Source organism: Silene latifolia, chromosome 3 (genome assembly GCF_048544455.1).
Source record: "Silene latifolia isolate original U9 population chromosome 3, ASM4854445v1, whole genome shotgun sequence".
Lineage (NCBI taxonomy): Eukaryota > Viridiplantae > Streptophyta > Magnoliopsida > Caryophyllales > Caryophyllaceae > Silene > Silene latifolia.
Genome location: NC_133528.1, coordinates 113,339,669 through 113,354,742, shown reverse-complemented (window position 1 = coordinate 113,354,742; position 15,074 = coordinate 113,339,669). Strand labels below are relative to the sequence as shown.

At 37.3% G+C, this 15,074-nt stretch overlaps 1 protein-coding gene across 1 annotated transcript; it reads left to right on the top strand.

Moving 5' to 3' along the window:
- Positions 1 to 11,486: 11,486 nt before the first annotated feature.
- Positions 11,487 to 12,254, top strand: LOC141649517 (uncharacterized). The gene has a single exon (XM_074458204.1). The coding sequence runs from the start codon at positions 11,487 to 11,489 to the stop codon at positions 12,252 to 12,254; it is 768 nt and encodes a 255-aa protein (XP_074314305.1).
- The last annotated feature ends 2,820 nt before the right edge of the window (positions 12,255 to 15,074 follow it).

Here is a 15,074-nt window from a genome sequence, read left to right as displayed (position 1 = left end):
TTTTTTGGTTAAATGTGAGCTTTTGTATTAATAGAAAAGATATTACAAGCTAAAGCATTCATGTGTTAGTCTTAGGAAAACCAACACCATTACATGAGACAAAGATTTAACTTGGCTAACCAATCTCTATTCTTTAACTTCTCTATGCTATCTATCTTGTGAATGATTCTTTGACGAACTTGTGCTATGATCTCAGCTACAACATGTTCAGGCTTCTTCACTTTATGGGCCAATCTGCACGTGTTCCTGATATACCAGATGTTATACCAGATTGCCATCTTAGCCAAGCTACAAATCTTCCACTGAAGCTTGGTATAACCACTACCACCAGTAAGAGTAAGATGCATCCAATCCTCAACTCCAGCGAGTCACCTTAGAAGTGTAGATACGATCAGAACAGATGCTCATGAGTTTCATCGACTTCACACAAAAACACCTATCGAGCTCCACAGACTCAGTCTTGCTAGTTTAACACGAGTATTAAGAGCCTTCCTCTGAACCAGCCATCCTATAAAAGCATGCTTAGGAATATTCCATAGACTCCAAACATCAGAGTACCATTGGACGAGGGGGTGTGTGCCTGTAACCAACATATCTAGAACTAACAAGTATAACCAGTACCAGTGGTTGCCCATTCCAGTGATGACCCCGATAACCACCAGAAAAGAAGCTCCCTAGTTTTACTGAGATATTCCTCCGAGTTCCAATTAGAATCGGAGGTGGATGATAGTTAGACCCGATCGACTCTCCTTTAAGGTAAACATGATCAATCCATAATACCCATAACCTATCAGCTTTAGTATACAGCCAGTGCACCAACTTCCCTACACTAGCCACATTCCACACCCCAGCATTTTTAATCCCTAATCCTCCTTCCTTTTTTGTATAACAAATATCAGTCCAAGCAACCAAAGGAGCTCTATGGTATTCAGAGCTATTGTCCCACAAAAAATTCCTGCAACTAGCTTCAATTTGATGAATCACACACTTAGGAATAAGAAAAATAGATGCCCAATAGTTATGCAAGGTATTCAGCACAGAATTAATGAGAACCAGTCTGCCTGCATAGCTGAGCTTCCTTGCCCCAATACCTCTAATTTTCCTTACTATTTTATCAATAAGAACTTGACAATCCCTCCTTAAAAGCCTGCCAGGTTGAATTGGGATTCCCAAGTATTTAAAGGGTAAAGTACCTTCCTGAAACCCAGAGACCTGAATGATATCAGCTTTCAAAGTAGCAGGTACTCCATTAAAGACAACCTCAGACTTGGCAGCATTGACTTTCAGGCCAGAAGCTGCAGAGAAGGTAGCCATTACTCTCAGGAGCAGCATAATAGACTGACTGTCCCCTTTGCAAAACATCAGTAAATCATCAGCAAATAAAAGATGAGTCAATTTTAAACTCTTGCATAGGGGGTGATATCTGAAATGCCAATTGTCAGCAGCATAAAGCATGATTCTTGAGAGATACTCCATACAAATGCAAAATAAGAGAGGAGAAATAGGGTCTCCTTGCCTTAAACCCTTCTTTCCAGGGAAATATCCAAAATGAGCACCATTCAAATTCAAAGTGTAGATAGAAGAAGTAAGACAAGCCATTATCAACTGATGGAATTTAGTAGGAAAATTAAGAGCTGACAACATTTGATCAACAAACTTCCACTCTATAGTATCATAAGCCTTCTGTAAATCCATTTTGAACATACACCTAGGAGAAGCCATACCCCTATTGTAAAGCCTGATCAAATCCTGGCATATAAGAATATTTTCAAGGATCCTCCTCCCCTTCACAAAGGCTCCTTGATTCCTGCTAATGATGTCAGGCAAAATCACAGCAAGCCTAGCACACAGCAGCTTAGATATAGTTTTGTAAATCACATTACAACAGGAAATAGGTCTATAATGCTTAACAGTCTCAGGTCTTTCCACCTTAGGAATAAGAGTAATGATGGTAGCATTAAGCTGAGTCAACAATTTGCCAAGTATCAAAAAGTTTTGCAGACTGCAAAGACAAATCTCATCACCAATAATCTCCCAAGCATCCCTAAAAATTGACTTCCATAACTATCGTGTCCAGGAGATTTCCCCTTAGGGATGCTAAACAAACACTTTAAACCTCCTCGGCGAATAACAGGCCGGCTCAAAATATTCCTATGTTCATCAGTACAGCAAGCTCCATTCCTCACAACAGTCAGGTTCACTTTCTCAGTCTCAGTCTGAGACCCCAGAAGAGATTGATAATATTCAAGGAAAGCAGCCTGAATAGAATCACCATCAGTACAAAATCTTCCATTCATATCCTCAATTTGGAAGACCTTATTAAAATAAATTCTTTTTTTGATAGCATGGTGAAAGTAATTAGTATTTAGGTCTCCTTCCAAAGACCATTGGACTTTGGCTTTCTGAATCAAAAAACTATCCCTTGCTGAAATCAGTTCCTTCAAATCATGGGCCATATCCATCTCCTGCTGTAATAAAATAATGTCACCAGGGTTCTCAACCAGCTTCTTCTGAATATTTTCAAGGGCCACTGTTGCAATAGTAGTGTTGTTTTCTATATCAGAAAAACAGTGCTTATTCAAACTTTTCAGAGCAGGTTTCAAGGCTTTGAGCTTCTTAATAACAGAAAACATTTTTGTCCCCTGAAAATGAATGCTCCACACATTCTCAACAATATTCTTAAACTGACTAGCAGAGCCCCACATATTAAAATACTTGAAATTTTTCCTACCCCCAAAAGTAGAGTGAGTAGTCAAAACGTACGGGGCGGTGGTCAAACAAACCCTCAGGGTGAAAATAAGCATAGTTATCCCCAAAATCATCCAGCCAAGCTTGGTTACCCATGGCCCTATCCAGTCTGCTGTAGACTCTATCAGCAGGGTTTTGCTTATTAGACCAGGTAAACAAAGCACCTGTGGAGGGTATATCATCCATACCACAGATAGAAACACAATCTTGGAAATGTTGCATTTCAGCATCAGTAGTGTTCCCCCCTAATCTTTCTACTGGTGACAAAACAGTATTAAAATCCCCTAACCATAGCCAAGGTGCAGTACAGTCAAGGGAAATCTCTTTCAAAGTATTCCATAAAGCCACCCTTTCCTCCAAACCATTAAAAGCATAAATCATTGTGAGCTTAAAAGTCTTATTATCAGCTCTAGATGTTACTATCATATGAATATGCTGAGCACTGTAGGAAATAAAGTTAACCTCAAAACAGTCTGGTTTCCATAAAACCCAAATCCTACCTCCTTTATGCCAACTGCAGTTAGTGGAAATGCTCCAACCATCACAAATTGAAGTGTTTTTATTCAAAAGAGTTCCAGGTTTCAATTTTTTTTCTAGTAACCCAAACAAGCCCACTCCATTATTGTGCAAAAACCATTTAACCACCTTCTGCTTATTCAGGTCATTAAGACCCCTAACATTCCAGAAACCTATGCTATGCATTGATAGTGTCCTCAGGGGGGTCCTTGCCACTCTCTACTACCCCCCCCCCCCCCCCTTGGAAGCATTAGAGTTATTCAAAGCATCTAGAAATGAATACTTACTAAATTTAGCAGATAATCTTACCCCCATAACATTCTCCTGCCTATTCAATATCATAATATGCTTTGCTGGAGTAGATTGTATAGGTACAGATCTAACTGTGTGAAGAGGAGGAAAATTGGTGGGTGTTAGAATAGGAGAGCTGCTCTCAGGATTCACAACAGCTACTTGAACCTTGTCTATTTGAACAGGCTTCCAGACCTGTTTGATCTTTGGTTTTGGTTTTGAAGGTTTCTTAACTGGTTTCTTACACTGTGTAGCATTATGACCTATCCCATTACAGCTAGTACATGAGATAGGCTTCCACTCATACTCAACAGGCACAAAAACCAATTTCCCTGATTCATCCAAGAACTTCACTTTTGCAGGCAAGGGTTGGTCCATAGCCAATTCCACCATAACCCTAGCATAACTAAGCCTCACTTTGTAATGAGTGTCTTGGTCTTTTTTAACAAATTTACCGACTAATCCAGCAATTGCTGGTAAATAACTCCCCCAAAATTTCAGAGGAACATTAAACAATTTCACCCAGACAGGAACAACATCAACTTTCGCCTTAACAAGCTCCATATCCACAGTCCATGGCTTAATAACAATAGGCTTGTTATCATAGAGATAATATCCAGACTGCAGCAGAGCATCCCTATCCTCATTCTTAGTAAATCTAACAAGAAATACTCCATTATCTAAAAAAGAAACTCGTTCCACACCAAACCTACCCCAGACATTATAAATATAATCCTCAACCAAAGCCCGGGGGGGTTTGCACCCAAGATGTAACACATAACAGAATGAGACCAAAAATCTACCTCTGTTTTGATGTCCTCATGGGTAAACTGTAAGATCTCCTCAGAGGCTTCCTCCTCATGGATAGTTGGTAGAACAGGAACATCATTTCCTCCATGACGAAGTAGCCAACCCTCCTGCAAGTCCTCATCCTCCTCAGTAACATCCTGGACTTCATATTCAGGTAGCTGTAAGACAGGGATACCCTGAATATCTTGCATCGAACGGGTTTTCCGCGTATCAGAGGAAGAGGGAGCCTCAAAGGTGGTAACTTTAGGACGTTCATGGCTTCTACTATGAATACTGATGCTTTTTTGTGATTTTTGAGCAGATTTTAATGAAGAAGAAGAGGTCATTAAAGGAGAAAAACGGTTTTGTTGAGTAGCCTTAACTGCCGTCATTGTAGTAGCTTGATATTTCACATCATTCTTTAGTAGTGTTTTTGTATTATAACCTATTGTTTTGTTATTCTCATTCTCATTTCTTTTATAAACAAATGATATCATTTTTGTTCAACGACAAATTAATTTTATTGTTAGTCTAACTTTACTAAAATGATGATATTAATTATAAAAAAAAAAAGCATTATTAACCATAATTTAGATACCTCTATTTTTTTAGTTTGGAAACAATGAAGATATTTAAGACTTGAAATATTTTTCCCTCATTTTCTCTTAATTGTTGTAACGTTTAATCAAATAAAAATAATTTAAATGAGGTAGGTATAATAGACTAAACAACATACATTCTCACATTGGCAATTCAAAGTAAAAAAGAAGATATGATACTCATTAGTATTCTTTTTTTGGTTAAAACGAAAGTTTTATTCTTGCAGTTACAATCTTAGAAAAAACTAATGTAGATAATAAACTCTGTATCTTCTTTCACTTGAATACCTTATTCAATTCACTGCTAAGTTTTATCCACACTCTTCATCTTCTTTTTCCATAACTCATTTCACAAATTCCTTTATAATGATTCATATTTTTAATTTACCTTGAAAAATTTTGACGATATTATGGCTTCTTAAGTCATGCTTTTTTTTTCGAGATGATAATGTTCATTGCATAAGCAAAAATTATCGAAAATCGATTGGCCTATACAATGTATTTTTGTCATCAAAACAACAATAAGACAACAAAATCAAATACATCCTATCTTATTAGTATTCAGATTACAAAAAAAATTAAGATTTACCGTTTGAACCAACCTAATTAAATATATACAAAATACTATATTTGTACTAAGCTTGTCCTAGTCATATTTTTAATTTGTTGTTAATATCAATCTTATTAAATTCAATAAACATTAACAATGATAAATATATTAAAAACATCCACAAAACAGTTTATCACTATTAAAAATGTGAGACTAAAAAATAAAGTTAGAATTTAGTCGAGATAGGATTTCCTTCACCAAAGTTTGACCATCTTTCGTTAAAGATTATATTCAATAATCGAAGATCTCAAGTATCTTCATAAATATTCGACAATGCCTAAAACGAACTATATAATACAAATGCTTGTCAAATTATCCTTTTTTCTTCTACTTCTCTTTTATCTCTCCATTTCTTGTCCATTCGATTCCTACTCACCACAAAATAAAGACATTAAAAGTATTGAAAAATAAATCAAAGGAAATAGCTAGGTGAAAATAAACAAATTTTTTCATTAATTTGTTTTTGTTAGGAATGTGCAAGAATTTTTACCAAATCATTTTGATGCAGGAGCAAAGTCGAAGAAGGAAGCAAATGAGGTCTTACTTAGTTGGGACATTTTTCCCATCGAAGAAGGACTTAAAATGAGGCTCGCATCAACCATCAAGTAATGTAGCTAGCTTTGGACGGGATTTAAGAAGCTTGGACAACAAGTAGCTAAACTGTATCATTAAGATTAAATAGCTAACACGGAATCCTAGATCGTGTAGGAGCAGCCGTGAAAGAGAAGGCACGGGTTTCTAGTCCTGAACCGAGTTGGATTAGCTACTTAGGTTATTTTACTTTTTTCGATTAAAATTAGGAAACTCTGTATTTCTTAATCCTAGTAGAATTGTTAGCTCTAAAAATCTGATTGTTGTAGTTTATTTTTATTTAATAAGTTTCCTAATTAGTTTAAGAAGAATTAGATAGATTAATAGCAAGCTAAGGAATTAGAGTTATAGTCAGATTGATGACTTCAAGTAGGACTATAAATAAGGACCGGTTGTGGCCTGATTTTTCAGATTATTCATAAATAAAAAAGGAAGTTTACGTTAAGTAAAATTTGTGTTTAATCTTGCGAGATTAGGTTAGGACTCTTGCTTGCGGAGCTGAGTTATAGCAAATCGAGCTATAACCTTGCGAGGTTAGAACAAAATTTAGCTATTCTATCCGGTTACCTTGTTCCAATTCACGCATATCATTCCATCTTATTTTTGTTTTCAATCATTCACTCAAAAATCCTCACACAAACAGCTTGTTATTCGTTAGTTTTCAAGATTTTTAATTTGTTTTAATATTATTCCGCTACCAGTTTTACAAACCCTAATTTGTTCGTTCAAAAGCTACGCGTTTTACATCAAATTTCTATCAGAGCAAGGTTCAGATTTATTCCTTAATAGATCTGTCTTGGGAAGTTGTTAATTATGGTTAACGACAAAGATGGTGATGGCACTCCGAAAACATGGGAAGATGGTCATAACGAGTTGAAGATGGGGATGACTTATATGTCTTATATTTTAAAAGAGATAACAATTATGTTAAAGAATAAAGAGAGAAAGAAGAAAGGGGATTCGGATAGTCCATCCGGATCTGAAGAGGATGTGCAGCCAAAAGAAAAATCAAGGAACAAGAACAATGATGATCGAGGTTTAAAGCTCAATATTCCTGATTTTAATGGTGACATGGATCCATAGAAGTTTTGAGATTGGGTACGACAACCCGAGAAGGTGTTTGAGTACAAAGAATATGACGACAAGAAGCAGTTAAAGGTAGTAATTCTGAAACTAACTAAATACGCTTCTTTGTGGTACGAGAATTTAAAGAAACAGAGGAAAAAGGAAGGTAAAGCAAAGATTGAATCTTGGATTAAATTGAAGAAGCATCTCATGAAGCGGTTTCTTCCCAAAGATTACGAGCAAGGAAACTACCTAAAGCTCCAATCTTTAGCGCAAGAAAGTATGTCTGTAATCGACTACATCAAGGAATTTGAGAAGATCTCTATTGTTTGCGATTTGGAAGAAAAGGAAGAATTGAGAACCGCATGTTTTATTCGTGGCCTCAATACGAGCCTAGCACAACGAGTGGAAATCCATAATTATGATGGATTTAACGATTTTTGCAGGCTGACTCTTAAATTCGAGAAACATGACAAGGGTAAGAAAGCATACATAAATCAAGATTGGTCTAAGAAATCAGATTTTGTGTTCGAAAATAACAATTATACTATGAGCCCGAGTGGTCCACAAAAAGAAGATCCTAAGGATAAGGGGAAGAGTGTGGTCGTGGAGCCTAAAAATGCTAGCTTAGTTCAAGGCGGTGTTTCAAGTGCCAAGGCTATGGGCACATAGCAAGTGACTGTCCGCAAAAGAGAGCACTTACACTACAAGAATTGGGTGAGATGTTGCCTTGTTTTGTGCTACCAAATAGTCTAGTAGACTGTAAAATCCAGAACGATGAAACCAAAGGAGAGGGTGAGTTTATCACATATGATGTTGAACCAATGAGTGACGATGACCAACCAGAAGTAGTGGTTTGAAATATGCATCTTCAAGCTGGTCCAATTGACCCTTTTGATGATGATGATCATGAAGAAGAGGAGCACATAGAAGGCAGGGATGAACAGCTCAAGGTTAATGTAACCTCAGCCAAGGTTAATGTAACCTCAACCAAGAGTACTATAACCTTAACCAAGGGCATTATAACCTCGGATAAGGTTAATGTAACATCATTTCATGAACTTTCAAATTTGTCTATTCATGAACCCAACCAAGCTAATCTGATGTTGGGTAAGGTATTATTAGATGGTAATGATTGTTCAAATTTTCACGACAAAGAACTTATCAATCTCCGCTTGATAAAGCGATTAACAAGAAGCTATATGTTGGAGATTATCAGTGCTATTGGTTTTTAAATTCGGTTTTCGTGGAAGCTCACAGTGGTCTTACTAGCAAAAGCAAATACTGTTTCAGTTTTTAGACACTTGTGCAAGGAGGGAGGTGGGGTGGAAGGCACAAAGACAAGAGATTCGAAACTCATATCCGATGCAAGGGAGGTGCTGCCATCAAAGAGCTGAAAGGAACACTACTTAGGGTCGCAATTACAATCATGGGTAAGTTTGTGTGGGTAGTTTTTGATCCAGAAGGCTCGAAATTTGAGGGCAATTTTTTTTTTTTTTTTAAGAAAAAAAGGAGAGAATGATGCAGGAGAAAAGTCGAAGATGGAGGCAAATGAGGTCTTACTTAGTTGGGACATTTTTCTCATCGAAGAAGGACTTAAAATGAGGCTCGCATCAAGTAATGTAGCTAAATTAGGACGGGATTTAAGAAGCTTGGATAGCAAGGAGCTAAACTGTATCAATAAGATTAAATAGCTAACACGGAAGCCTAGACCGTGTAGGAGCAGCCGTGAAAGAGAAGGCACGGTTTTCTAGTCCTAAACCGAGTTGGATTAGCTACTTAGTTTATTTTACTGCTTTCGATTAAAATTAGGAAACTCTGTATTTCCTAATCCTAGTAGAATTGTTAGCTCTAAAAATCTAATTGTTGTAGTTTATTATTATTTAATAAGTTTCCTAGTTAGTTTAGGAAGAATTAGATAGCTTAATTAGCAAGCTAAGGAATTAGAGTTATAGTCAGATTGATGACTTCAAGTAGGACTATAAATAAGGATCGGTTGTGGCCTTATTTTTTAGATTATTCAGAAATAAAAAAGGAAGTTTACGCTAAGTAAAACTTATGTTTAATCTTGCGAGATTAGGTTATGACTCTTCCTTGCGAGGCTAAGTTATAGCAAATCGAGCTATAACTTTGCGAGGTTAGAACAAGATTTAGCTATTCTATTCGGTTACCTTGTTCCAATTCACGCATATCATTCCATCTAATTTTTGTTTTCAATTATTCACTCAAAAATCCTCACACAAACAGCTTGTTATTCGTTAGCTTTCAAGATTTTTAATTTGTTTTAATATTATTCCGCTGCCAGTTTTACACACCCTAATTCGTTCGTTCAAAAGCTACGCGTTTTACATCACATTTTCTTTTGTAGGTGAAATTTTTTCATAACAGTAGAATATAAAAACTTTAGCATTAAATTATGATTACTAAGTAGATTAATGTTTGGTTGATGAATATTTACATAGGATGAGTAATTAGTCTATTGATTACTACTTTGCCTTTACCTTTTCTATTTTTACTTCTTTTTTAAAAAAAAAAATAAAAATAAAAAAATGTTCTAACATGTAAATGTAGTGCGCCACGTGTCATTCTAGTAACTGCTCAATCTAGACCTTTTATGTTATTGCGTAGATGTCCAAACTACAAGATAATCACATAATAATACAATATAATAAAGTAAATAAAATACAAAACAGATAAATCAATCGAACATACAACATAAGAAATATACATGAATCATGTGATTACGAAACTGAGACAACCAAATAGTGTCCCACTTTACTATGACCAAAAATGACATCGTAGTAAAGGAAGCACGGGGAAAACCAATGATCAAAGACAACATAGTGTACCAATACCAATGTACTAATGCCAATCAACCATACAAAGTAACCAACAATATTCGGGTTACACTATGATTATATTATGTCCTTAGCTTAAACCGATATTTCACCTTCGGAGGTTCGCCACCGACTGTCGAGGCCAACATATACCCAATTCAATGATTGCGATACAACATCGTAAACCTGAGACCCGAATCCCTGGCACATACAACTGTAACAGGGTCGAGTAACCTCATACCAATGCTCAACATATACAACCATACTAAGGTACGAATACGAGACAATCGTAACAAACTAGTGGAATCCCTGGACTGTCCTTTGATGATGATGACGAGGAACCAGTGGTTGAAAACAACCTATGGATTACCAAACGAGGAAAGAAAACAGTAGTAGAGGAAGAGGATGATGAGAACGATAGTAACCTAGTCCAGTTCACAAAGGAGGACACTCATGATGAGATTGAATATTGGAATAAAGCAGTCTATTGCTTTGTGTTGGGTGCTAACCCTCCTTGGGAAGTTCTGGATGGTTATATACGTAGAATTTGGCAAAAGCATAACATTGATAAAGTCTCGTTTATGCCAAATGGAGTTTTTCTTGTCAGGTTTAAGGAAGCAAAGGATAAGGATGATGTTCTCAAGGCTGGACACTTTATGTTTGACAATAAACCTCTGATAGTGAGGCCATGGACTGAGAATGTGGAACTTACAAAGGAAGATGTCAAAAATGTCCCTGCATGGATCAGAATTCATGAACTGCCTCTGCGTTTCTGGGGTAAGTGCCTGCCTGTTATAGCTGGACTGGTAGGAAAATATCAGAAAGCAGATCAGGCTACCACAGACAAGACCAGACTGGGATTTGCCAGGGTTATGGTGGAGTTAACTGTTGGAAAAAAATTCCCTAACAAAGTGAAATTTCTTGATGAAGAGGGGAAGATGATAGCTCTGAACATAGAATATGAATGGAAGCCTTCTTTATGCAGTAAATGTAAGGGCATTGGTCATGAGAGCCAGAACTGCAGAAAGAATGCTCCACCCACTGGTAAGAAGCCACTGCAAATTCAACAAGTTTGGAAACCGGTGAAACTTAAGATTGTTCAGCAGCCTCAAGAACAGGCAAAGATTGATAGACCCCCTGTCCAGACTATGGAGAAAGGAAGCACTAGTGCCACTGTGGTGATTAGCTCTCCTGTTCCTATCAGTCGGACAGTTGCTATAAATGAAACAACCCCAGAAAAAGGGAGTGCACAAATTGGTAACCTAACTCCTGAACCCCCTGATAATAATGCATAATCTAGGTTTTTGGAATGTGCGAGGGTTGAATAATGTAAATAAGCAAAAGTTTATTAAATGGTTTATTCACAATAATAATGTAGGGTTATTTGGTTTCCTGGAAACCAAAATAAATAGTAAGAATATTCATAATATCTCCTCAACTATGCTGGACGGATGGAGTGTTACTACCAATAGTAACTATCATAAGGGAGGAAGAGTTTGGCTTTTATGGAGACCTAGTTTATTTGATGTGCAAGTGCAAGCTTATGATGCACAATTCATTCATGCTAAGGTTACATCTAGAATTACCCTGCAGTCCTTTCATTTGACTATGATCTATGCTTTTAATGATGGACAAGAGAGGAAAGTTTTATGGCAGCATTTGGAACAGTTTCAGACTCAGTGTTCAGGTCCATGGGCTTGGGCAGGGGACTTTAATACAGTGGTAAATCCTGCTGAAAGATTGGGTGGACAAACCAAGCAAAGTGATATGGATGATTTTATTGAGTGTATAGCAGCTTGTGGCATGACTGACATTCCTGCAACTGGTGCTTACTATACCTGGACTAATAAGCAAGAGCCTCAGACAAGAGTGTATAGTAGACTTGATAGGTTCCTGATAAATCAAGAATGGGGAGATCTATTTCCTGATATGAATGCTCACTTTCATCCTGCTGGACTGTTTGATCACAGTCCATGTATTGTTAGTCATACTCAGATAGGAAGTATGAAGAGAGCCAGCTTCAAGTACTTCAACATGTGGGGTAAAGCTCCATCTTTTTCTCCAAAAGTCCAAATGGTATGGCAGCAAGAGATACCTGGGCATAAAATGTTCTGTGTTGTGAAAAAATTGAAAGCTCTGAAGCCTGTGTTAAAAGATATAAACAAAGAGTGCTTTTCTGATATAGAAAATGCTACTTTGATCTTGTGAGAGAAGGAGTTGTATGCGGTGCAAACGAAATTATATCAAGATCCACAAAGATACGATCGATCCAAAGCAGGAAATTAAAATTGCTGACTCTTTGAGGAGACTAACAGAGGCAAGGGACAGTTTTTTATTGCAGAAAGCAAAGGTAAAATGGACTGAGCATGGGGATAGTAACTCTGCATATTTCCATGGAGTCATCAGAAGGAGATGCAATCAAAATAAGATTATACAAATTGAGGATCAAAATGGTGTTATGTGCAAGGACAGTCAGAGCATTCAGAATGCATTTCTTGAGTACTATACTCAACTGTTAGGCACTCACAAACCTACTGAGAGGGTCAGAAACCAGGTTATTCAGGTTGGGAATTGTTGTACTCCAGCACATGTTGATATCCTGAATACTCCCATAACTAATCGGAAATAAAGCGAGATATTTTTGAGACTCCCATTGATAAATCTCCTGGACCTGATGGTTTTACTAGTGGATTTTTTAAAGATAGCTGGGAAATTGTTGGAGGGGATATATGTGCAGCCATCAAAGATTTCTTTCACACAGGTAAATTGCTTAACCAAATAAATGCTACTAATATCACTTTGATCCCAAAATGTGATAGACCTACCTCTGTTAAGCAATTTAGACCTATAGCTTGCTGCAATATGATCTACAAAGTGATTTCTAAACTATTGTGCAATAGATTATCCTTGGTACTTCCTGACCTTATCAGTGCAAACCAAGGGGCATTCATCAAGGGAAGATCTATAATTGAGAATGTCCTTATATGCCAAGACATAGTGAAGCTATACAACAGGAAGGCAGTATCACCTAGATGTCTCTTCAAAATTGACTTGCAAAAGGCTTATGACACTGTTGAATGGGGTTTTGTGGAGCAATTATTTCAGAAAATGGGATTCCCTGAAAATTTTACTCAAAGAGTCATGACTTGTGTGCAATCTACATCTTTCTCCCTGTGTCTAAATGGTAGCTCTTTTGGATACTTCAAAGGAAGGAGAGGACTCAGACAAGGAGACCCTATATCTCCTCTTATTTTCACAATGTGCATGGAGTACCTCACTAGAATGATAAACTATGCTACTGACAGATGGCCTTTCCAATACCACCCTCTATGCAAGGGCATCAAGTTGAATCACCTAATGTTTGCAGATGACTTACTAATGTTTTGTAAGGGCAATACTCACTCTATTATGCTGATGATTAGAGCTTTCTCCTCATTCTCTAAGGCTTCTGGATTGGTCATGAATAATACTAAATCAGAGGTGTACTTCAATGGAGTTACACAAGAGCTTAAAAATGACATCCAGCAAGTCACTGGGTTTGTTGAGGGTAGCATGCCCTTCAGATATCTTGGAGTTCCTATACAGGCTGGGAAACTCACCAAAAAAGAATGCAACATCCTGACTGAGAAGATGGTCAATAGAATTCGAAGTTTGGGGGCAAAAAAGTTATCTTATGCAGGGAGAATTGTGCTTATAAACTCAGTCTTGAATACTCTTTATTCATATTGGGCTGGCATTTTCCTTATCCCTAAAGCTGTGATCAAAAGAATTGAAGCTATATGTAGAAATTTCCTTTGGGATGGGAGTTCTGACTACCATAGGGTACCCTTGGTTGCTTGGGACACAGTTACTCTACCAAAGGAGGAGGGAGGCCTAGGGATTAAAAAGGCAGAAACATGGAATGTAGCTATTATAGCCAAATTAGTGGACTGGATTTATGGGAAGGCTGATAGGCTCTGGATCAGATGGATCAACCAGATTTATCTGAAAAATGGGGACTGGCATAACTATAAACCACCTGCTGATGCTGCTTGGGCTTGGAAACAAATTTGCAAAGTGAAAGAATTGATGAAGAGTTCATATATAGACAGTCAATGGATGCATGACATAACTGGTTACACAGTTAGACAGGGTTATGAATGGCTTAGACATTCACAACCTAAGAAAGACTGGTCTATTGCAGTTTGGAACAAATGGAATATAGCAAAACATGCTGTTATTACCTGGCTCTATATGAATAAGGGTCTGAATGTCAGAGAAAAGCTGCATAGAATTGGATACTGTCAGGAGAAGACTTGTTGCATTTGTGAAGATGCTGATGAAACTGTGGAGCATCTGTTCTTTAACTGTAACTACAGTAGACAGTTGCTGCAGTATATAGAAATCTGGTGCGGGTTCAGAATAGATGTCAATATGAGTGTTACAGGGAGAATAGGAGTAAAAGCTCAGGCTCATGCTATGATATGGACTGCTTGCTGCTACTATATCTGGCAACAGAGGAACAATGCACGAATGAATGGAGTGTTGGTAAGACCAGCTACCCTTGCTGAACGCATGATAAAGGAAGCTAAGCATAGAATCAGGAGTATGGTTGGCAGGAATATGCAAAGAGGAGAACGAGAGTGGCTTAATAAATGGGGGTGTGTACATCCTATTGTTGGGCAGCAGGCTGCTTAGTCTGAGTTTCTTTGCATACATGTTGGTTTATGTTTGAGCTATTTGAGTGTTAACGGTTTCTGTTAATTCTCTTTCTAGTTTTGCAAGTTGTAAATTTGACATTTTTTGTCCTTGATATATATATACTCTCACATTTCACCAAAAAAAAAAGACAATCGTAACAAATGAGTTGATTAAAACTAGAAGGACACACACACACATACACACACACACACACACACACATAGAGACCCAATATACTTACATATCAAGTATGGACTAACCATTCAACCCACGGACATAAACAACCACGCAATATGGGAATGGAACAAACACGCATAAATATGAAAATTCTTTCTGATATTGGCCGAG